This window comes from Aotus nancymaae, unplaced genomic scaffold (assembly GCF_030222135.1).
Source record: "Aotus nancymaae isolate 86718 unplaced genomic scaffold, 86718_ANA_hifiasm-v0.15.2.pri h1tg000033l, whole genome shotgun sequence".
In the NCBI taxonomy this organism is placed as follows: Eukaryota; Metazoa; Chordata; class Mammalia; order Primates; family Aotidae; genus Aotus; species Aotus nancymaae.
Window position 1 is genome coordinate 26,241,419 of NW_026988447.1, and position 22,886 is coordinate 26,264,304.

The window sequence follows — 22,886 nt, forward strand, 5'->3', positions numbered from 1 at the left end:
GAGTCTTGTTTTGTCGCCAGGCGCCAGGCTGGAGTGCAGTGGCGCGATCTCAGCTCACTGCAACCTCCGCCTCCTGGGTTCAAGCAATTCTCCTGCCTCAGCCTCCCAAGTAGCTGGTACTACAGGCGCACGCCACCATGCCCAGCTAAATTTTGTATGTTTTTAGTAGAGACGGGATGTTACCATGTTGGCCAGGATGGTCTCAATCTCTTGACCTCGTGATCTGCCTGCCTCGGCCTCCCAAAGTGCTGGAATTACAGGCGTGAGCCACCGTGCCCAGCCCACTGTTAGCTATTATTGGTGATATTTGGTTGTTGTTTCAAGGGTTAATTGAAATAAATATGTGTATGTGTGGCATATATAGTAAATTTTAGTTTCACTTCTGCCTTTTTGTAACAAAGCCAACCGGAATATAAACAAAATTTCTAGTGCAAATGAGGACTGTGTTCCCCAGATCCCCATGCACCCTCAGAGAGGGGCCCCCAGGATCTCTCGTCTTCCCCAACCTTCTAGGTCCACTTACCTGCTACCAGTTAGGTGCAGTGCAAGTCTGGGAACCTCCTTCAAAGGCCGGCTGAGCTGAGTGAGGGCTCTGACCTTACTGAAAGAGCACTTTCCAGCAGCCAAGAAAGAAAGGAGCTGCATTTGCTGATTGGGCCACAGTGGCTCCTGCGTGGTCTCACCTACAAGGGACATGCTGTTCCCTTCCAGAGAACAAACAGAAAATATTATACCTGCTGAGCTGGGAACTTGTCACCGAGGTTAGAAGCTTATGGGTCACCTTAGAAACCAACTCTTCAAAGGCTACTCCTCCAGGAAGAGGGTTGATTAAGGAGCCTTTTCTCTAACAGAAATAGTAACAGCAGAGAACTTGCCACTTCTCTGGGGTGGCCAATATTACCACCCTGGTGATACGCTGGTGTCCTCACTCCCCCAACAGGCCACAACCCGAATCTCCTGTGTGTGGGAAGGAGCAAAGTGGACTGGCTTGGACAGTTGAACAGATTTTGTCTTTGCTCACTTAATGTCTCTGAGCCTCCATTTCCTCATCTGTGAAATGGAGATAATAATTAGCTGGGTTTTTGTGCAGATTAAAGAGATAATTCTGTAGTAGGAAAGCTCCTAGCCTAAAAGTAGGGGCTTAATAAATCTCATGCTCATAAGAAGTTTCCTAACTGGTCTTCCTGCTCCTGTTGTCTCTTCCCTAACTACCACCCACTGTTGTTGGAGTGGTTTTTATCCAACAACACGTGTGACTCCTGAGCCCAGGAACTTTGTTTTATTGATAAAGTTTAAGCAGTTTAGCATGGGGCTGCCCGCCACAATGTGATGTCTACCCCAAACCTTCCAAGCACTCCCTCACTATTGAGCTGATGGACTTACTGCTCCCCAGACATCCCATGTGCCTTCCCACCTTGGGAGGCTGCCTTGCCACACTTCAGCAACCGCAATTGGTGCTATTTATTGAACACCTACCAAGTTGCCAGGCACTGTGCAAAGCTGGTTTATGTGCAGTATCTTCTTTAATCCTCATTACAACCTCTCAGGAAGATACTATTATTATCTTCATTAAGTGGGTGAAGAAATTGTGGTTTTTATCAATTATATAGGTTGCCCCAAGGTCATGACCCTAGGAAGCAGTGGAACTGGGATTCCACCCAGGTTCTTAATGCAAAGCCTGTGGTTTTGTAAAGCTGCCTTCTACCAAACCCAACTCCACGATGCAGTTCAGAACCATCTCCTGCATGAGTGTGCTAGCCTTGGGTAAGTACTGTTTAACGTCTTCTGTATGACCCTTGAGCTGTGTACCCTTGAACTGACTGAGCAAGTGACCATTTTAATGATTGTTATTTGTATGTGCCACTTTCTTCCCAGCCAGATTCTATTCTCAAAGACATCAGTGATAGATTATATTTCCAGTGCCCAGCAAGGCATCCTCTCCACAGGTGCTCAGTGCTCAGTGTCTATTTCATGATGCTAAGGATGAAATCACATGCCTCTGGGACTACGGCCATATTTTTCCTTCACCTCTTCTAGACACTAATAATCATGGTGACTCTTTCCTGGGATTCATAACATAACTTTAGCAACTGCTTCCATCGAGTGCTCACTTTCCTCTCTGTAGTAAAAGATGCAAGTTTATGTCTTGAAGCTCCTTCCTTGTTCCAAAATTAAGCATTATTTAAAGAAAAATCCTAGTTAGACTACATGAGCAAGAGGCTCTGCAGAAGCACTCCCATACACAGTATGTCATCTGTTTCTCAACAGCCCTGGGAGACTAGCAGGGAAGATGAAATATCCCTGATGTAGCGGCAGGAAACTGACTCAGAGAAGCTAAGTGACTTGTCTGCACTCACACAGCTTGTGAGTGGGGAAATGAAGACTTGAATCCACTTTCTTTTTTTCTTTTTTATTCCTTTTTTTTATTATTATTTTTAGATGGTCTTGCTCTGTCGCCCAGGTTGGAGTGCAGTGGCACGATCTCAGCTCCCTATCACCTTCGCCTCCTGGGTTCAAGTGATTCTCCTGCCTCAGCCTCCCGAGCAGCTGGAATTACAGGCACCTGCCACCACACCCAGCTAACTTTTGTATTTTTAGTAGAGATGGGGTTTTGCGTGTTGGCCAGGCTGGTCTTGAACTCCTGACCTCAAGTGATCCACCCACCTTTGCCTCCCAAAGTGCTGGAATTACAAGTGTAAGCCACCATGCCCAGCCTGACTCCACTGTCTCTGATCGCGTCATACAACACTAGGTAGGAATGTTAGGAACATTCTTATTGCTGTCATAGAAATAGACCAGAACAAACATCTATGTGTTTTTCCTTAGACTGCTGGGTGCTCATCCTGATTTAAGTTAAATGACCTTAGTTTTTCTAGCGGTTTCCCTGGTGATCTTCTGGAAATTATTTGAAAATAGCCATGTTGGTAATTTCCTAATCATGTGGCTTGTTCATTTTGAAAGTGTTCAGTCATTGTTGCTTATTCATTGGACTGTCTGGGAAGAGCTAAGGAGGTAAAAGGCCCTGGGTTTATGTGGGGTAATTATTACATGGAGGAATATTTAGGGTAGCTTTGACTCAGTTTTCCTCAGAGTTCATTCAGAGGAGAGAAGAATGAAGACCAGAGATCCTCACACTTTTACAAAGAGGGGATTGTTCTGTCTTAATAAAAATGTTCAAAGAACTAACATAAAGATCAGGCAAATGTCCCGTGAATTACCTCCCAATGTGCATAGCTGGATAGATTCTTTCTTCTTAAAAAAGGAACAGAAAAAAACTACTATATTGCATTTAAATAAAGTAAAGCATATTTCGTATAACTTTTTAAAAGCAAACTATGGGGAAACTGTATACCTTTAACTCAATTGAATCCTGTCAGTATGCATTGAAATGAAATGTGTAGAAATATTGTAGTGTAAAGCCCTGTTCTCTAAAAGGCTTTGAATGCTTTGTTTAGTCTAATGCAGAGCTTTCTACCTATTTTCATATCATAGCATACTTAGAAAATGATAGTGTTTGCAGGGTACAAAAAGTATTCTACGAGCCAGGAGAATAGGTATATTGCTAGCTTGTTGTCATTTCCTGGGGTACCACTGGGAAGCTGCAGCCTGTAGACTTAGAGAAGTGAGTTGGGGGCTCCTGGAATACCGTGGCTTTCTAGTCTGTCTCTCATGACTGCACTGTGCTGTGCCCAGCGGGAACCCCGAAAACATGAAACACATACTTCTCCCAATCACATAATCTTGACGCTACAACTGAGCTGTAGAAAGAATCTGTTTCCCTGATCTGTGTTCTAGATTTCACAGAGGCCCTGGTCTTGAACCAGCAAGGAACTTTTGAAGCCAGCAAGTTCTGAGATGAGATGCCTAGTGCTGCCCTTGCCCATTTTCAGCTGAAAGTGAAGGTTTATTCTACCTAGTAAATGGTGATAGCTGACATGCTGTAGAGAAATTAATTCGATAGTCATAAATGAAATATTGTCCCAACAGGAAAGCTGAGTCATGTCTAAAAGGATTATGGATGGTGAATTAGCCATCAGTGAAGAATCATTGCCATTATTGAATCATTCATGTCGTAGCTATTGAACAGGAAGGCCTGCACAGTTTGAAGAAGCATCTTAGATATTGTTATTTTTATAACTGGAAAATTTTATAAACAACAACTTGGGATTTTTCCCTTTCCCTCTCTTTCCTGATCACCTCCCCCTGCAATCCCCATCCCAAAATAAGACTGGAAAGTTGGTCAAAATCTTCTGTCTGCATCTCCTGGTTCAGGGAACATATGCTGATCCTCTACAGGATTATGACTTTTATTTAGGGCGATGTAACAGAATGTGAGGAAGAAAGTGAAACCTTTGTTTATTCAAAAAGGATATTCATTGAGAAACACTGGCATAAAGTAAATTCTTGCGGGTGACTGTCTTTTTTAAAAGTTTTAAAATATTTATTTTTATGTAACTCAATTCTTTCATTGCACTATTTTTATTAAATGCAAAGATAGTTGAGACCAAACCTGGAGGTGTTTTGTTTTTTGTCCCCATTACTCTAAACTCAGTTTAAATAAGTATGCTTTAAATCAGCATAGTGGATTGTAGTGTGTGTGTGTGTGTGTGTGTGTGTGTGTGTGTGTGATTTTTGCTTGAGAGATTAAGGAGCTGCATATAGACAATATACTTAAGGGTAAAAGAAACATAAGTTCTTCATTACTTTAAATTTCCCCATTAATTAATTAATAATATAAAAATAATTTCTCCCACTTTGTGTTTTTGCTCATCAGTTTCTAACCGAGGATGTAAGGAGTCAGTGATATTGTTGGTATCCTACCTCCCTGTCTGTCATGACAGGTTTATAGCATAAAAAAAGAATAGTTCCCTGGAAATGACTTTGTAATTACTTTGCAAAGAAGGGCTCCCATACTCTAGTACACTACTCTTGCTATTGCCATTGATGATTTCTTCCCATCCATTATTGATACTTTCCTTTTTTATGATAGGGTTTTGCTTTGCCATCCAGGTTGGAGTGCAGGGGCACGATCGTGGTTATCTGTAGCTTCCACCTCCTGGCTCAAGGGATTCTACCACCTCAGCCTCCCAAGTAGCTGGGACTATAGGCAAGCTTCACTACACCCAGCTGATTGTTTTAAAAAAACTTTTTGTAGAGATGGGGGTCTCAATATGTTGCCCATGCTGGTCTCCAAATCCTGGACTCAAGCAGTCCTCCTTCCTTAGTTTCTCAAAGCGTAGGGCTCATGGGCATGAGCCACTGTGTCCAACCTATTATCAATATTTTTCAAAATAAGTTGCAAGGTATCTTCAGGCCATGCCTAAACTACTACTTAGGAAATTTCAGTTGAGCCTAATTTATTCTGTAAGGGATTTATCTATATTTACAGGTTATTTATATTTATTGAAAATACATTGTGTTACAATAGACATCTTGAAAAAATAAGGGTGTTACTGGTTACAGTACACATGATTTTGCAGTCAAACCATCTTTGGTGAACTTCTTTTTTTTATTTCTCTCCTTTCTTGTTGCCAGGGTGTTTTCTTTTTTTCTTTCTTTCTTTTTTTTTTTTTTTTTTTAATTTTCCGGTCCTCCAAGCTCAATTTTGTCTTTAAGGCTTTATCTAGACTTTAGCTGAAGATTGCTCTCACATTATCCATCACAAAATGAAATTTCTCCCTGAAGTCCCTCAGTCTTATCCAGGTGGATTAAGGCTAAGATAGAAGTGGAATGCAGGTGGAGTCGCATGCCCTCAAAGTGATGAGATTCCACAAAACTCCCAGGAATCAAACCGGGCTGCTACTGTATCTCTCCCTTGCAAATAGCATGATTGTTTTAGTTACAGTCTGTAGCCACTATCTTTATCTGTGTTTGAACTTCTGGATGCAAGACTAGAAAACATATTATTGCTGTTAATGCTTTTGGGCCTTGTTATATAACTTGCGATAGTGTAGAGGGGAACATTTACTCAAATAGATAGAGCCAAGGGGGCTAGTTAGGGTTTTAGTTGGGCACTTTGGGTTGTAAGGAATAGGACTGTGCAAGTTACTGTGAGTTCAAGTTACTGGGCATTGTTACCAGATGTATGCAAACTGCAACCAGCCTGAAAGACCAGAAGCAAGATAACTGGGGGGTATAAACTGAAAATAAAATTCTAAGCCCCGCAACTAACTGATTGGACAATTCCTGTCAGCCAAGGGGATTCCAGCATAAATGTGAAAAACTAGTTCAGGCTGTGATGACAAAGGGGGTTGGACATGCCTCATTAAACTCTGCTTCCTTTGGAATTCAGGCACAACTGACCAGTATTAATTTTAAGAGATCTTAAAACTGACAAAACAGACTTTTTTTTTTTTTTTCTGAGACAGGATCTCACTCTGTCAGCCAGGCTGGAGTGCAGTGGTGGGGCTGCTGCTCACTGCAGTCTCCATCTCTTCTGGGCTCAAAAAAAATCCTCCCACCTTGGCCTCCCTAGCAGCTGGGGCTATAGGTGCACATCACCACAGCTGGCTAATTCTTAAATGTTTTTAGAGACAGGATCTCACTATGTTGCCCTAGCTGGTCTCCTGGGCTCAGACAGTCTTCCTACTTCAGCCTTCCAAAATGTTGAGATCACAGGCATGAGCCACTGTGCCTGCTCCAAAACAGACTATTTGTAGCAGTAAGATGCCAAATTCCAGCCTGAGTCTAGTATAGCATCACATGACAGAGAGCAGGCTCTGAAAACACCATTTTACTCCAAAATGTATTTGTTTAGCATGTTTTAAAATGGTCGTGGAAAGCTATCTCTTATGGGGGGAATATACATTTTGTAGAAAGTCTTCCATTTCCAGGTCTTTTTCTGATCCTGAAGGGATTAGCTCAGAGCCTAGCACCTTATAAAGGTCTGAAGAGAAGACATTTGCTATCTGTTGCTGCTGAGTGGCCACCTATGAGACATCATCTAAATAATAAGATTTTGGTCTCCATAACCCCTTATCTTAACCCAACCACTTCTAATGATTAAGTGTTTAGATAGTAACTTAACTCTTTCAATCAATTGCCATTAAGAAAATCCTTGAATCCACCTAAGACCCAGAAGCCCCCTCTTTGAGTGGTTCCATCTGTCCAGACCAAACCAATGTATACCTTACATGTATTGATTGATGTCTTATGTCCCCGTAAAATATGTAAAACCAAGCTGTAACCCGACCACCATGGTCACACATTCTCAGGACCTCTTGAGACTGCCTCAGGCCTTGAACACTCACATTTGGCTCAGAATAAACCTCTTTAAATATTTTACAGAGCTTGACTCTTTTTTGTCAACAAGGGAAGTGGCTCGCTCCTCCCAGTATCCAGCTCCACGCGTCCATGGGATCTACGCATCCACTTCACACACTTCTGCCCCCTTCTCTTGCTGATGACTGGCTTTCTTAACCTGTTTTCTGTCTTGTCTTTGCCTTGCTGTTACTGCTTCTGCATAATCTGGCTTGCTTGTTATATTTCCTTTTTCATTGAATCCTTTCAGGAATCACTTCTGTAGCTGCTTGGCTTTTAATATTTCTCAGTTCAAATGCTTTAAAGGGTATGTGATTGGCCAGGCTCATCTTTTCGTCCTAGGCCACGTTTTAGCCTTGTGTGTTTGCCCTAATCCGAGTCCCTGGTGAAAGGCCATACAAGGCAGCTTTATTCTGTATCGTGCTACATTCACCTCTTCGGCCCCCCAGGCATTACGCCAAAGGTTATGGATTCTGATTTTAGCCAGTGACCTTTGCAGAAAGCAGCAGGAGCTGACTGGTTACTCTTACAGTAGGATCTTTAATGTTTCGTTGTTCCTATAGTGTTAAAAACCGCAATTACTTTTGCACCAACCTAATGGTTCATTATTTGATTACAATACATGCACATTGTAAATAATTATAAAAGTGCAATGTTTTATAGTGTATCCTTCAAATAGTATAAAAATTACTTTTAAAAATATAGTTCTTTTTGTTTATTTATTTATTTATTTTTCCCCAGAAAAAAGGTCTCACCCTGTCTCCCAGGCTGAAGTGCAGGGTGTGGTCCTAACTCACTGCAGCCTTGACCACCTGGGCTCAAGTGATCGTCCTGCCTCAGCCTCCCAAGTAGCTGGGACTACAGGCATGCACCACTACACCTTGCTTAATTTTTAATATTTTTTTTGTAGAGACAAGGTCTTAATCATTGCCCAGGCTGTCTCAGACTCCTAGGCTCAAGCAATCTTCCTGCCTTAGCCTCCCAAAATGCTAGGATTATAGTCCACTGTGCCTGGCCTAAAAATATAGTTAAAATAATAAAAAAAAATTCTGATTTCTGCCATATCAATCTCATTCCCAAGAGGTAACCATTATTAACAGTTTAATATGCATCTTTCCTGGCATTTCCTTTATTAATGTAAGCATGGATAGCATTTTTCTTTGTCTTGTTTATATATAGCCAAAGGCAACACCATGCATGGGTACTTACAGATTTTTTTTTTCTTTTAGAGAACAGGTCTTGCTATATTGCCCAGGCAGGTCTCGAATTCCTGGGCTCAAGCTGTTTTCCTGCCTCTGCCTCCCTAAAAGCTGGGATTACAGGCGTGAGCCACAGTGCCCGGCAAGGGTACCTACAGCTTTAATGAATACTCAGCGGAAGGCCTATGAGGCAGCTCGTAAGTGTAATCCCAGCGCTTTGGGAGGCCAAAGTAGGAAGAGCCCTGGAGCCCAGGAGTTGTAGACCAGCCTGGGCAACGTAGTAAGACCTCTATTTCTACAAAAAACCTTAAAAATTAACCAGGTGAGGTGTGCCTGTTGTCTCAGTTACTCAGGCAGCTGAGGCGGGAGTGTCCCTTGAGCCCAGAACTTTGAGGCTGCAGTGAGCTGTGATCATGTCGCAGGTCAGGTCTCACTAACACAGGCCTCCATAACAACTGTCTCAGTACTGACCGAGTAGTGAAGTTAAATATTGAAAGCTGAAAGAGCCAGTGCCCTCATACAAAGGCTGGGATATAAGAAAAGCACACCAGGAGTTTTGCTCAGGCCTTTCCTGGGCCTTGAAGCATGACAAGATAATAAAGGAATTATTAACAGGACCTGTTTTGGATTAAACAAGTTTTGTTGTAGGTCTGAAGAAACTCCCCAGGCCTCCACAAACAAGTTTACTGGGGGTCTGAAGGAACTCCTCAAACCTCTGTGATTTAGCAGGAGACAAGTTAAGGGTAATCACCCCAGCACCTGGGCCCGTTTGATTCGGTAAATTTACTGAGACTCCAGAGGAAGGTCTTCAAGACTCAGACCTTATAGATTAAAAGAAGTTAATCACGTATCCTTAGATGAATGTACACTTACACGTAGACATATAGCTTAGAAGGTATACAAGCTCTGGAAAACTGTAATTTTGAGTTGGTCTGGTGATAATTTCCAGGCCTTCTCCCTATAACCAGTTGCAGAAATAAAGACTCTTCCTCCCCAGTTCATCTGCATCTCGTTATTAGGCTGAGAGAAACGGCAGCCCGACCCTCAGTTTGGTCCAGAAACAATCATGCTGCTGCATTCCAGCATGGGCAACAGAGCAAGATCCCATCTATGTTTAGGAAAAAAAAAAAAAAAAAAAAGGCATACTCAGAATACTTGGTGATAAAAATGGTGAAATCAATTTGATTCATTTTGACACTATAAACTTCCTGACTTAAGCTAGTTATTAAACATCGAGTGCCTGCAACTGGAGTAAGGAATGTGGTTCAATGTGTATGAATATGTAGCAATTTGTAGCATTGATGAACTTCGTATACCAGAGGGAAAAAATGAACTTCAAAAAAGAATTTCTAAAATGTAAAAACCAGGTCTCACTCCAAGGAAATGTATTTTTGAGAGAGCTTCTCATTTAGATATTGACTCTTAGCTAGCATGTTGTATCCTAGCAACAAGATTTGTAACCTGTGCTTATCTGTTGCGAAGGAGCAGCTTTAGTATAACCACGGTAACTGTCTATTTACTTGATGGCATGAGCTCTCTTTGAGTAAAAAAAGCCCAAAATGTAAGGTTGGAGGTAATTATAATTTTTTTGTTTTCTCATAAATGTATTGAATCACAATGAGAAATTTTTGAAAACACAGAAGAGCATATAAAAGCAGAATTGTTATCTCACCTACTGATGTTAATGTTCATATTTATTTTTGTATTTAAAATTAATACATTATAATTTGCAATATAGGTTATATATATATATATTTTTTTACAAATTGATATCATACAGAACAGTAGTTTTGTGCTATTTTTCATATACTAGGTGCATTTCACCATGTCATTAAATAATATAAGACATGATTTTACATGTCCTAATATTACATCAATGTACTATAATTTATTTAGACATTCTAGGCCATTACCTAAATGTAGTTTTAAATTCGGAATTATTTCCATTTCATATATTGTTTCATTGTCAAGTTATTTGTTAGCTTATAGATGCTATCAATTATTTGCAGATGTACTATGTAAGAGGATATATGAATTATAAGAAGGATTGACATCTTAGGACAGTGAGTGGCTTCTGCAAATGTGGCCTTCCTGAGAGAAAGGATCTGAGGGGCATCGCTTCCAGGTATCCAGGAGGAGATTGCTGTAGCTAATCTCTTAGAAACAGATGTGGGCTTCATAGCAATGAACTCTTCCCACCTGCACCATAAAGGTCCCTCCTTCCTACCTCTCAAGGGTGACCTTGGCTGGGCTTGACCTTTGAGTTTTAGGCTTTCAGACTCACCTCAACAGGCAAGATTAGAATCAGTATACCTTCCTGTTGCACATATGGAAGCAGCTGTAACTCTAAGAAAATATTATCCACTTTCTTAGTACCAGGTTGAGGGGTTTCTTTGAGGAATTAGATCACACAAGGCTTGGGGTGATTTTTTAATATGTTCAGTCCCATTGTCCTCCTTGGTCTATATCGGAGCAGACTTGAATCCTGCACACAGGTCTGAGAGCAGCAAGCTTGTTTGTGGGGAAAGAACGTGCCAACACACTGCTGGGGTCAAGGCTGGCTTCCTAGGTGTGTGACTTGTACACAGGACCTGCACTTAGAAAAGCATTGAGCTTGGCTTAATATTCTACTGCTGCTGTCTTGAAATTCTGAAGAACTTTTTAACAAGGGGACCTGAATATTCTTTTTGCATTGGACCCCACAAATTATGTAATTGGTCCTGATTAGGGTGTAGAGTAAGGTATTGCATTAAGAGAGTATTTGAATCATTCTTTCCTCAGACCCCGCCCCAAAGAGAAGGAAAAATCCATTTCCAGCTGTTCTCGCTTTATGCAGGAGCAGGTGCTTGTGACTTTTTTTTTATTGCATTTTAGGTTTTGGGGTACATGTGAAGAACATGCAAAATTGTTGCATAGGTACACACATGGCAGTGTGATTTGCTGCCTTCCTCCCCTTCACCTATATCTGGCATTTCTCCCCATGCTATCTCTCCCCACCTCCCCAACCCCCGCTGTCCCTCCCCTATTTCCCCCCAACAGACCCCAGTGTGTAGTGCTCCCCTCCCTGTGTCCGTGTGTTCTCATTGTTCAACACCCACCTATGAGTGAGAAGCTTGTGACTTTAAGAGATGGGCCTGCAGGGAAAATGGAACAGCTCCTGGAAGACATGGCCTTTGAGGGTGCTTGGGAGATTTGAGCAGCATATACTAATTGGATATAGATAAAATGCTCTTCAGATTTCAGTTTTCTGCTCTGTGTATTTAGTTATAACCCAGCCTGTGTTTTAATTTTTGAGGTGGAAAATCTGAAAGTCACGGCTTCTCTCTTGTTGAGCATTTACTTTGTGAATACTTACATAAGCATGTGCATCAGAGACCCTGTGATCTGAAATTACTGTTTGAAATTCTACAGAGTGGGTACTTCTCCTCTCCTAGCTTTGTCATTCTTCCTCCTTTAGCTCACTCCCCTCTTTGTAAGAAATGAGGCAGGGGTCTCTCGGGGATCACCTAATACACTAGTTCATATTCCCAGCACTTTTTAACCAGCGTCCCGTGGGATAAATATACAACAAAACCCTCATGCCTCCTTCATTCATGTATGTATCCTTGCCTTCCATTGAGAAATGATTTTGTTGAGTTTTATTTTAGTTTGCATTGTGAAAACAGTCATTTTTTCCCAAATAAAAGTTATAGAATTGCATGTGCTCTGTAAAGCTATGTAAATGATTCTGAGAATCACAGTCTCAAGAAAATGACTGCCCTAGAGCTTCCCCTCCCCTAATTTAATACTGTTTAAAGCAGGAGTTCTGAACTGCCAGCCTGCAGACTGGACTGCACAGCAGGAGGTGAGTGGCTGGTGAGGAAGCAGTATTGCCTGAGCTCCGCCTCCTGTCACATTAGCTGTGGCATTAGATTCTCACAGGCATGAGAACCTTATTGCTAACTCCACATGCAAGGGATCTAGGTTGGCTCCTTACAATCTAATGCCTGATGATCTGAGGTGGAACAGTTTCAGTCCCAAACCATCCCCGACCACCCCGTCCCCACCTCTGGTTGATGGGAAAATTGTCTTCCATGAAACCAGTCCCTGGTTCCAAAAGGTTGGGGACCGCTGACTTAAAGCACCAAATTTTAAACTGCTACCAGACTGCCTCCAGCTAAGAATGGATATTGAGATTAAACATTTAGGAACCTAGAACAATTTGTCTGTTAAATTTAATCAAAAAATTGGAAGCTTGTATTTTTTATGTCATTTCATTTTTTCAGTATTTCACATGTATCATATTTTAACAAAAATGTCAGTCTGTAACAGATTAAAAACTAAAATAAAAGAAAATGGATTCTTTTTAAAAACTGATTTTTTTTTTCCAGCCCCATCCCCCAGTGGCAAAACTGATTCTTAACCACAAATGTTTGAGAAGCACTCTCCTAATTAAGAGTCAACAATGTATTTCTTAGACTTCTTAGTTCATCTTTTGATGAACAGTGATGAGTTGGAGAGTATGTATACGTGTGTGTGTGTGTGTGTGTGTGTGTGTGTGTGTGAGAGAGAGAGAGAGGGAGGGAGGGAGGGGGAGGGAGGGAGGGAGGTAGAGGGAGAGAAAGAAGACTGGTTCCTTCCTCTCAGGTAACAGTATCATCTTTGAAGGCAACCATGATATGATACAGGGGCAGCTAGAATGGGGTTATGAGAAGCAGCTATTGAAATCGAGAGGAAAGTGTTGCGGATGGCCTGTTTAAACCAACAACATTCCATAGTAGGTTTGTTGAGAACCATTTTTATCTAGAGATGCTGGAGAGTGGAAGAATGTATGATACTTATGAAAATAAAATTGCTCCCAGACTATTCGACACTGAAGGTAGCATCCAAGTATTGGGATTGGTTACATGTCTATCCATGCCCTTCTAATCTCTTTCCCCTATTGCCAGTAATACCTGTGCCTGAGAATAACCATAATACTCTTTGAGGTTATGGAACAGAGAACAATACATTGCACCCATCTACTGTCCCAGCCACCTTCCCTGACAAACCTTCCACATTTCCCACCTCCTTACCTGGAGAACAGCCACCACCCGTTTCATATATAATGTGGCTGGTCAAAATTAGCCCATGGGTACTTTCACATTGGTTATAGTGCCACTAGGAACTCTGGTACATTCATAGTTATGGAGCTGGCCCTCACCTGGCCATTTCAGCATTCTTCACACCTGTACACAGAACCATTTCCCTACCCCTTCCCCTCGTCCCCTGGCCATTATGGTGTGCAAACCGGATTTACCAATCTGTGTGTTGGGCACAAGGGTTTCAGTTGGTTAAGTTTTTGGATTTTCTTGTTTTTTTGTTTTGTTTTATTTGTGTTTCTTTTTTTTTTTCTTTTTGACAACAATTGCTAATTTCTGAATTCGTTTCCAAAAGTAGGAGAATAGAGACTTGTCTTTTCCCTAAATATCTCTGTTTTTGGTCCAACTTAATTCTGGATAAGTTTCAAAACTGATTAAAAAGTGACAAATTACTTCTGAAATTGGAGAAATTGATTTCCCAAGGTAAGCAGTTTCAGATATGAGTTTGGTTTGCATTATTAACTCACAGTCTTTGAAATTGGAATTTTAGCCTTCTTCTCAAATCCTGGTCTCCTTTGTAAGATTCTTAGACAATTTTAATTATTTAAGGCAGATTTGCCAGAACTTACAACATTGGAAACTGTGGTACAAAGATGAATTAGTTCTTGAAATAATTCTTGGTTTCTCCCAATGTCCATCAAATTGAGAATTTTGTGGTCCGCATTATAAATATTCGGCATAATGTGCTGAATATTATTGTAGGCTTTGGGACTTCCAAGATAAAGGCAGTGCTTGTCCTCAAGTTGCCCAGGGTCTGGTGGGAGGAAACCGTACTTTACTATTTTTGAAGTCAGAAACAACGTAGTAATTACCTTAGTGTAATATAAGTCAAGATGGTTGGCAGAACCCAGAAAAGTGAACAGTTAATTGCCAGGAGATTTGGGGGCTTGAGTGTTTAGAGTGTTGGTTGGCAGCATGTCGGAGAAAACAGGGACACGTGCGTTAGGTGACCTTGACCTGGATATTGAGGGAAGTAGTAGTTTGCCAGGATGAGAAAAACGTGTGTGCAAAGCCTTGGAGGGTTTAAAAAGTGACAAGCAAACAAACAAGGCTCATTAAAGAAGTGTAAAAGTTATGGTATGGCTAGAGAGTTTGTAGGTATGTCAGCAGCTCCTTCTGAATGTTTTCATTTAATTACTTTCTGCCCAGTATCATGTAGTAAGTGTTAAGACTTCCAGAGAATATATCACTTACATCTAAGAAGCAGCAGCCAGAAGAACAGGTGGCAGCAGGTGGCCTACGGAAACCTTCCATCTTCCCAAGTAGTAAGCCAGGCATGGAAGTGATGCTCAGGAGAGCAAGTACTGAGCCAGAAGTCTTACATGTGTATAGAGGTTACATAAAGAAGTAAATCCAAGGATACTACATCTCTGGCTTGAGGGGAGATCAGTATTTGCTGAAATGAATGGAAATCCAGTATGTATATAAATGGAAGCTTCTAGATGGGAAACTCTGGATGTCTTACTGGACCTTTTAGCAAATGTCACCACAATAGGAAAGGCAAATAACTCACAAAAAAGGAAGTCGGAATGGCCAATAAACAGGAAAAGTTACTCAAATTAATTAATAATCAGAGGAATGCAAATTTAAATAACAAATAGGTTCCATTTCTCACTGTAGAGATTGGTGAAAATAAAAAACTGTTAATAGTAAGTACTAGAGATATTATGGAGAAACAGGTATCCTCACACTTCCCTGAGCACTTTAGAGAGCAATTTTGTAATATCTAATGAGGTTTAAAAATGAACTTACCCTAGGACCTGACAATTCCATTCTAAAGAAATGTGCTCACGTGCTTAAGGATTCATGCAAACAATATGATTATAGTTGCATAGTACAGCAAAAAATAGGGATAAATCCAAATGTCCTTTACTAGGAAAACAGATAAGTTGTAATATACTTATATAGTGGAATATTGCATAGTATTTTAAAATGAATGAATCAGATTTACAAGTATCTTCTGGATAAATTTTACAAACATATTATTGATTAAAAAAATAAGCTGCAGTATAACTTATAGGAAAATTGTAAAATACTCATCAGTTTTAAATTTTTTATATGAACGAACATATGGGTCAGTAAAAGTATAAGGACCTGGATAGGAAGAATACAAAACAATTTAAGAATGGTTAATGGAGAGAGGGAAATAGGATGACAGGGGTGCAAAGGGAACCTCACTGTGTCTGTTACCTTTTCTTTCTGTTAAAAGAAAATAGATCTGAAGCAGGTAAGGCAAAATGAAAAAGAAGTCAGAGTAGTGGTATATATGTTTTGTAATTTTCTACACTTTTCTATTGTTTTGAATATTTCATTATACAATAGTGCTTAGCACATATGAGGCACTCCTAGGGTAGATACTATTATTATTTCTTTATCAGGAAGCAGGGCCACAGAGAGATTAAGGCACTGGCTGGTATGTGAGCCAAGGCTGAGCCCACTCCCCTGTCTACTCTGCTGTGGACTTCATGGATCTCTACTTCATTTTGGACTGGCTTCAGGGCTGAAGGAGTAGGGGAGGGCAAGTGATATTTAGGATCCTCTCCAGTTTAACTTTAACTTAGCCATGATCATCAGTAGATGGATTGATCATTTCCATGAGCACATTGCATGGCAGCACGCTACTGACACAGCCCTACCTGCAGAGTGACGGGAGTTTCTCTGCAGCACTGTGGACCTGCCACCTGTACCAGCTCCCAGCCAGGCTGCAGTTGTGGAGTAGTGACGGTGCATCACACATCCTCCAGTGCCCACAACCAAGTGGGAAGTGAATATGGAACAATTTTAACAAGTGTTTTCTGAATCTCTTTGAAAACAGCACTTTTACATTGTAAGATGCTCCTATACTAATGTAATAGGTAGATGCAGAGATGAGTTATTTTGAGGGCTGTAATTTGATTTCATTATCTCAGGCAATCAAAGATTGTTTAACACCAGAAATAGCTGACTAGAACAGCTGCTAAAACAGCGCTTTGTGTGGGAAATGAAAAGGTTCAGTATTTTGACAGCCATTTCAAAGGTATGAGTAATAAGACTTCTAAGAAAATCCTAATTGTTGCTTTTTTGGGGGGGGAGGAGGGAGGGTTCTCTAGACCAGATTTCCCATCTCCTAGTATTCTACATCGATAGAGGACAAAGGAGAAGTATTTCCTTTTTCCCAGCGTCTTGACTTCATATACCAATATAGTTTAGATAGCATGGTGATAATTTATTTTTTAGGTTTTTTTCATAAATATGTAACTTGTCCATTCATCATCAAACATGTGTTTAGTGCTTACTGGGCTCCAAAGTACAGGTCCTGTGGGTCCAAAATAATCAATTAGACCCTGCCCTCAAGGAACTCTCAGTCTGGAGAGAAGAGGAAAAATTGAGACAAGGCAGAATGTGCAAGTAATGTTAAACAAATGTAATAGGCATTGTGGAGGCAGAACTGGGAGGAAGAGTCAAGTAGGAAAGAGGTGGCATTAAAAGATTGGGAGTTTGCTGTGTGAGGTGGGGAAAGGCAAGAGGAAGCAGACAAGCACAACATTTCGAGTGATCAGTGTTATCAAGACATGAAAGGACTCAGCACTTCTGGGTTAAAGCGGAAAGAGTATATTTCTTGATTTGACTGGCCAACTGCATACCTCAATTCACAATATTATTTTCTGCTTGGATATCCAGTGCCTTCAATGTTCAGGGAATTTTCAAAGAAGTTCTCTCATTTAAATGCACCTAATGTGCATATCCAGATATTATACTTTCTATAATTTACTTGAAAATATTTCAGCATGCACCTATGCTAAGTACAGGTGTATCTGTTGGTTTTCATCCAAGTCTTAGTGGAAGTTGTCGGCGCCAGTTTTGACTGCATAGGTAGGGTTGGTGAACAGGCGTCTAATAAGAAACCCTAACTCCAGGGGGCCCTACTTTAAGCAACTTGGTTTTCTTTATCTCTGATCGACACCAGAGGTTTTATTAATTAGAATAGTTTATGTTGGAGTTGGATTTTAATTGGGAACATTGTGGTGATCAAAATAGGTGGATTGGGTTGTACCTTTTCAGAGGTCTTCCCTCTTTTTGTTACAGAGGACAAAAGTTCAGTGAACCATTAAGGATGATGAAACTGAGGCTCTAGGAGGAAGGGGCAGAGCCAGGATTGAAGCATTCCAGAACCAGGGCTGACCCTGTCCTGTGCTCTGCCCTGCCCAGTGAATTATGCTTGCCCTTGGAAGAGTCTTGGTCTGTGATGACACTCAGAGGCTTATTAAACTACATAGGCTGATCTTTTTTTTTTTTAATTTTTTTTAAGATAGAGTCTTGCTCTGTTGCCCAGGCTGGAGTGTAGTGGCATGATCTCAGCTCACTGCAACCTCCACCTTCCAGGTTCAAGCAATTCTCCTGCCTCAGCCTCCCAAGAAGCTGGGATTACAAATGTGCACCACTGCTGTGCCTGGCTATTTTTTTTTTGTATTTTTAATAGAGAAGGGGTTTCACCATGTTGGCCAGGCTGGTCTCGAACTCGTGGCCACAAGTGATCTGCCTGCCCCAGCCTCCCAAAGTGCTGGATTACAGGTTTGAGCCACCGCGCCCAGCCCACAGGCTGATTCTTGATTGCAAACTTCTAAACCCAGAGTAAAGTCCGTATGCCTTAGAACCAACATATATGACACTTGTAGTAGATTTAGCATTTTATTTCTTATTTCGATTCAAGAGGTGAAAGATATTACACTCAATTATGAGTGATGCATTTCTGTGTCTAGTTAACATAGAAGGAAATTTAGTGTTCTCAGCTAGCACTATTTCACTATTTTCTGTTTTTCTTATTCTTCCATCTGTAGATAACTGAAAAGTCGTTTAAGAAATTAGAGGTCTCTGTAGTAAATCCAAGTTGCAGTAAAGCAAACAAAAATGCATATGTATGTGATAGTGTTTTGAAAACTACCCTCTTGGAAGACTTTGCAGTATTTTATTTATTTATTTCTTCATTATTTCTTGAGATGGAGACTTGCTTAGCCTCCCAGGCTGGAGTGCAGTGGCACAATCTTGGCTTACTGCAACCACCATCTCCTGGATTCAAGCGATTCTCCTGTCTCAGCCTCCTGAGTAGCTGGGATTAAGACACCTGCCATCGTGCCTGGCTAATTTTTGTATTTTAGTAGAGATGGGATTTCACCATGTCGGCCAGGTTGGTCTTGAACTCCTGACCTCAGGTGATCCACCCACCTCAGCCTCCCAAAGTTCTGAGATTACAGGTATGAGCCACTGTGCCCAGCTTATTTTTAATGTATTCATACAGGCCAAAGCTAATGAGTTAACTTCTACTTCAGCAAAAAAAAATTTTTTTGTTTTTTTTTCCTGCTATGTTCAGGTCAGCTAATGGTCACCATGGTTTGGAGTAAATCTAAATAGATTTTTTGCCCTTGGACAAAGACCAAGGACAGCTGTAGGACTTCTGCATGGTCTACCTCACTTAGGCTTCTTGATTAATAACCCTAGTTCAGGAAGGCAAGGGCTACTATGACCACTTTACAACTGAGGAAATCAAAGCAATGAGAAGTTAAATGGCCTGTCCCACTCCACAGAACTGCTTAGAACAGAGTCCGAGCCAGAATTGAGCCCTTCTGAACATGAGTTGACTACAACACAGCTTCTTCCATGACACCAGGATGCCAGAGCAGAGGGAAGTGAATTTCAGTGGCATTGTGCGTATCAGGGTCTTATTTGGTATGGCTAAAACCAAGCCTCAAGACGTTACTACAAAATAACACAACGAGAGGTACTGGTGGTAATATATTCAGAATTTGTGGTTCAGATTCAGCAGAACTTGAGGAAAAGCCTGCAATATGGCACTGAACTTTGACGCTTTCAGTAGTTTCAACAGTTGCAGAGCAAGGGAGGCTGGGGGCCTTCAGCCTCTATCTCCCAACTTCAACTACCGTTAGTTCCGTCCCAAAGTCATTCTCTATAAACATGCAATCTAAATAAAAGTGAAATTAAATGAAAGAGTATCTTAGCAGTTTTTTTCAGGTGGCCTAACCCCTCATTCCAAACAGCCTATTACCCCTAAGTCCTATTACCTTCAGTCTTCAAAAACAATCCTGTGGTAGTAATAGTGTCTCCATTTGGCAATTGAGAAAAGCGAGACTTTGGAAATAAAGTGTCTTGGCCTAAGATTGTCAACTGGTCTGAGCTCCCAATAGTTCCTTCTGAGTGCAAGCCCTGCTCTATACTGGGTTCCATGTAGCTCTAGAGTAATTATGGGCATATACCTTATGGGAATCTTTTGGAGTCATCCTTCCAATTAAGGGATCTAGGGTATTATACCTTGGAGAATGTGTGTGTTAACTGTGTTATTTCAGAATACTGTAGAAAATGTTTGGTGTCTAATCACTTCAGTGTGGTTAAAAGAGAAATTTGCACTGATGACAGGCTTCCAGTTTGAAGCTGTCAGAATCCTTGTACTGTCACCATCATACCTGACAAGTTGTCTGGGAACATTGAAAAAGGATTGCTGAGCGAGAAACAGGGCTGTGCATCCTCTGCACAGCTCGAGTGCCTTAGCTGGGTCATGTGGGCAGACTTTGCTCCACCTTTGCTCACTAAGCTGCCTTCTGCTCTTAATTTCCTTTTCTTTGTCAATTTTCCTCCTAGAAAGAGAAGGTACAGCCTGTTCTTAAGTGAGCATTGGTGTACTGGGCATTTGTATTTCTTACAAATAAATTGCTAAACTCATTTGCTGAACAGTCAGGCTTGTCTGCACTTGGACGATGTGAACAACTCTTCATGAGGGCCTGGTCAACCCTGGATAAGTGGATCACTAGGGTTCTTGACTCAAAGAAGTAAACTCTGTGCTACCAAAGAACTAAACTTTGTGCTAAAAATGCAGGCCCTGTTGCTCAGCCTTATTCCTGCATCATTTCTTAGCATAGACCAGGCTCTGGTTTGAGGCCTCTGCTTTTGAAATGGGAAGATCCCTCTGTTTCCCAGCCCTAGCTCACTGCTAAACACAGTGCCAAAGCACTGCCCAACCTTCTCTTCTACTTGATGATAAATGCCCTGGGGATGCTGTCTTACTCAGTTTTGTGCCCACAGGGTTTGTCCTGCACATAGTAGGAATTTAATTAGTGTTTGCTGAGCTGAATTGTACTAATTTTTTAAACACAAATGGAAAGTGGGACAGGTTAAAATAACATGTAGGGCAGCCAGGCAGACTGAATCAGATAGATACAACTGGTTCTGATGACCTTGTCAAGTTGTGCAACTTGTGTAGGGCCAGCATCATCCGAAAATGAAATTTTGTCAAGGTGTGGTGCAATGGGAGATGGGATTGTTGGGAGATCTCACAGAAGGGCTGCATTCATGCTGCCTCTGGGAATTTGGGAAAGTACTGAGACAATTCTTACCTGTTTCTCCCCATTTTCCACCCTCAGGCCTGCTGGTGGGTACCCTTGATGTTGTGTTGGACTCTAGCGCCCGGGTGGCTCCTTACCGAATCCTGTACCAGACTCCAGACTCCCTAGTCTACTGGACCATCGCCTGTGGTAAGCAACCGCATTCTGGGTTAACAACTTTTTATCAGAAGGAAAGGAGTGTGTACTTGCTGAATGCAATTACTGGTATTTTAGGGTAATTAACCTTAGCCGTTTCAACACATGAACCCAAAGTCTCAGTGGCTTAACACAATGAAAATTTCTTTCTCACTCTGGTAGAGTCATGTTGGGATCACGTGGCCTCCCCCATGTGTAGTAAAACTCTGGAACACAAGGCCTCTGAGGTCAGCATCCAAGGGAAGAGTGCGAGGGTGGAGCACATCAGTGTTTAACTTCCTTGGCCTGGAAGTGGCACACTCCACCTTCCATTCCACTCACACTTAGTTGGCCAAGACCAGTCATATGGGCCCAATCTCACTGCAGAGGAAGCTGGGAAATGAAGAGGGATATGTGGAACACTTAGGTATACTAAGTACTATTTGGTATATCCTGGCACAGGACACTTCGTAGTGAGTAGGGATTGTTTATTTCTCCCGATGGTAATCAGTAATGCTGTGCTGTTCTTAAAATAGTAGTCAACAGTCTTGCTTTGGCTGGTCCGACGGTCATGAGCTATCTCCATTGATCACAGTCATTGCAGGTGGAACTCCTTTTCTACTGCTTCCCCACTTCTCACTACTGCATTTGACTAGTCTTAAAAAAAAATATTTTTTAATCTTGCTTTTATTGGATCTCTCACAAGAATTTCTAGTCCCAAATGGCCAAGTTTTGTGTTGTTTTTTTTTTTTTTTTGAAATGGATTCTTGCTCTGTTGCCCAGTGTGGAGTGCAGTGGCGTGATCTCGGCTCACTGCAACCTCCACCTCCTGGGTTCATGTGATTCTCCTGCCTCAGCCTCCCAAGTAGCTGGGATTATAGGCATACACCACCACGCCCGGCTAATTTTTGTACTTTTAGTAGAGACAGTGTTTCGCCATGTTGGTCAGGCTGGTCTTAAACTCCTGACCTTAGGTGATCTGCCCGCCTCAGCCTCCTAAAGTGCTGAGATTATAGGCGTGAGCCACTGTGCCCAGCCTTTGTTTTTTTTTTCTTTTTTTTTCTAAAGATGGTGTCTCCTTGTGTTGCCCAGCCTGGTCTTGAACTCCTGGGCTCAGATGAGTCTCCCACTTTGGCCTCCCAAAGTGCAGGGATTGCAAACATGAGCCACTGTGACTGGCTTAAAATGGCCAAGTTTTTGTTTGCATGTGGCTTTTAAAATAACCATAAGAAAAGCAAGGCACTATAGATATGCTTTTTTAAACTATTATTATTTTGCCTCTACTTGATTTACAGGAAAGTTGAGCAGATTGTTCAGAGAATTCTCATACATGTCACCCCCTATTGCAGAGTTTCTGCTATTATTAACATCTTAGTATGGTATGTTTGTTATAATTAGTGAATCAGTATTGATACATTATTAGTCAGTAAAGTCCATTGTTTGTTTAGATTTCCCTGATTTTCTGTTTCAGTATCCCATCTGGTATAACATTATAGTTAGCCGGTCATATCCCGTTATGCTCCTCTTGGCTGTGCAAGTTTCTCAGATTTGCCTGGTCTTGGATGATCTTGACAGTTTTGAAAGATACTGATCCAGTATATTTTAGCATGCTTCTCAGTTGGAATTTTTTTGACATTTTTCTCATGATTAGACAGGGTGGTAGATTTTTTGTGAGAAAGATCACAGAGATAAAGTCCCATTTTGTTTCACCATGCCAAGTGTACATTTTATCAACATGATTTATGACGGTGGGCATCCTTGATCACCTGCCTGATACAGTGTTTTTCAGATTTCTCTACTGT

The 22,886-nt window shown here is 41.3% G+C and overlaps 1 protein-coding gene across 1 annotated transcript in view; it reads left to right on the forward strand.

Annotated features, from left to right (window-relative positions):
• Positions 1-22,886, forward strand: part of TBC1D9 (TBC1 domain family member 9) — a 139,993-nt gene that overhangs the window by 36,157 nt on the left and 80,950 nt on the right. The window contains exon 2 of the mRNA XM_012443228.3: positions 20,989-21,099. Coding sequence (XP_012298651.1) covers positions 20,989-21,099 — 111 coding nt within the window. The remainder of the gene's footprint in view (positions 1-20,988; positions 21,100-22,886) is intronic.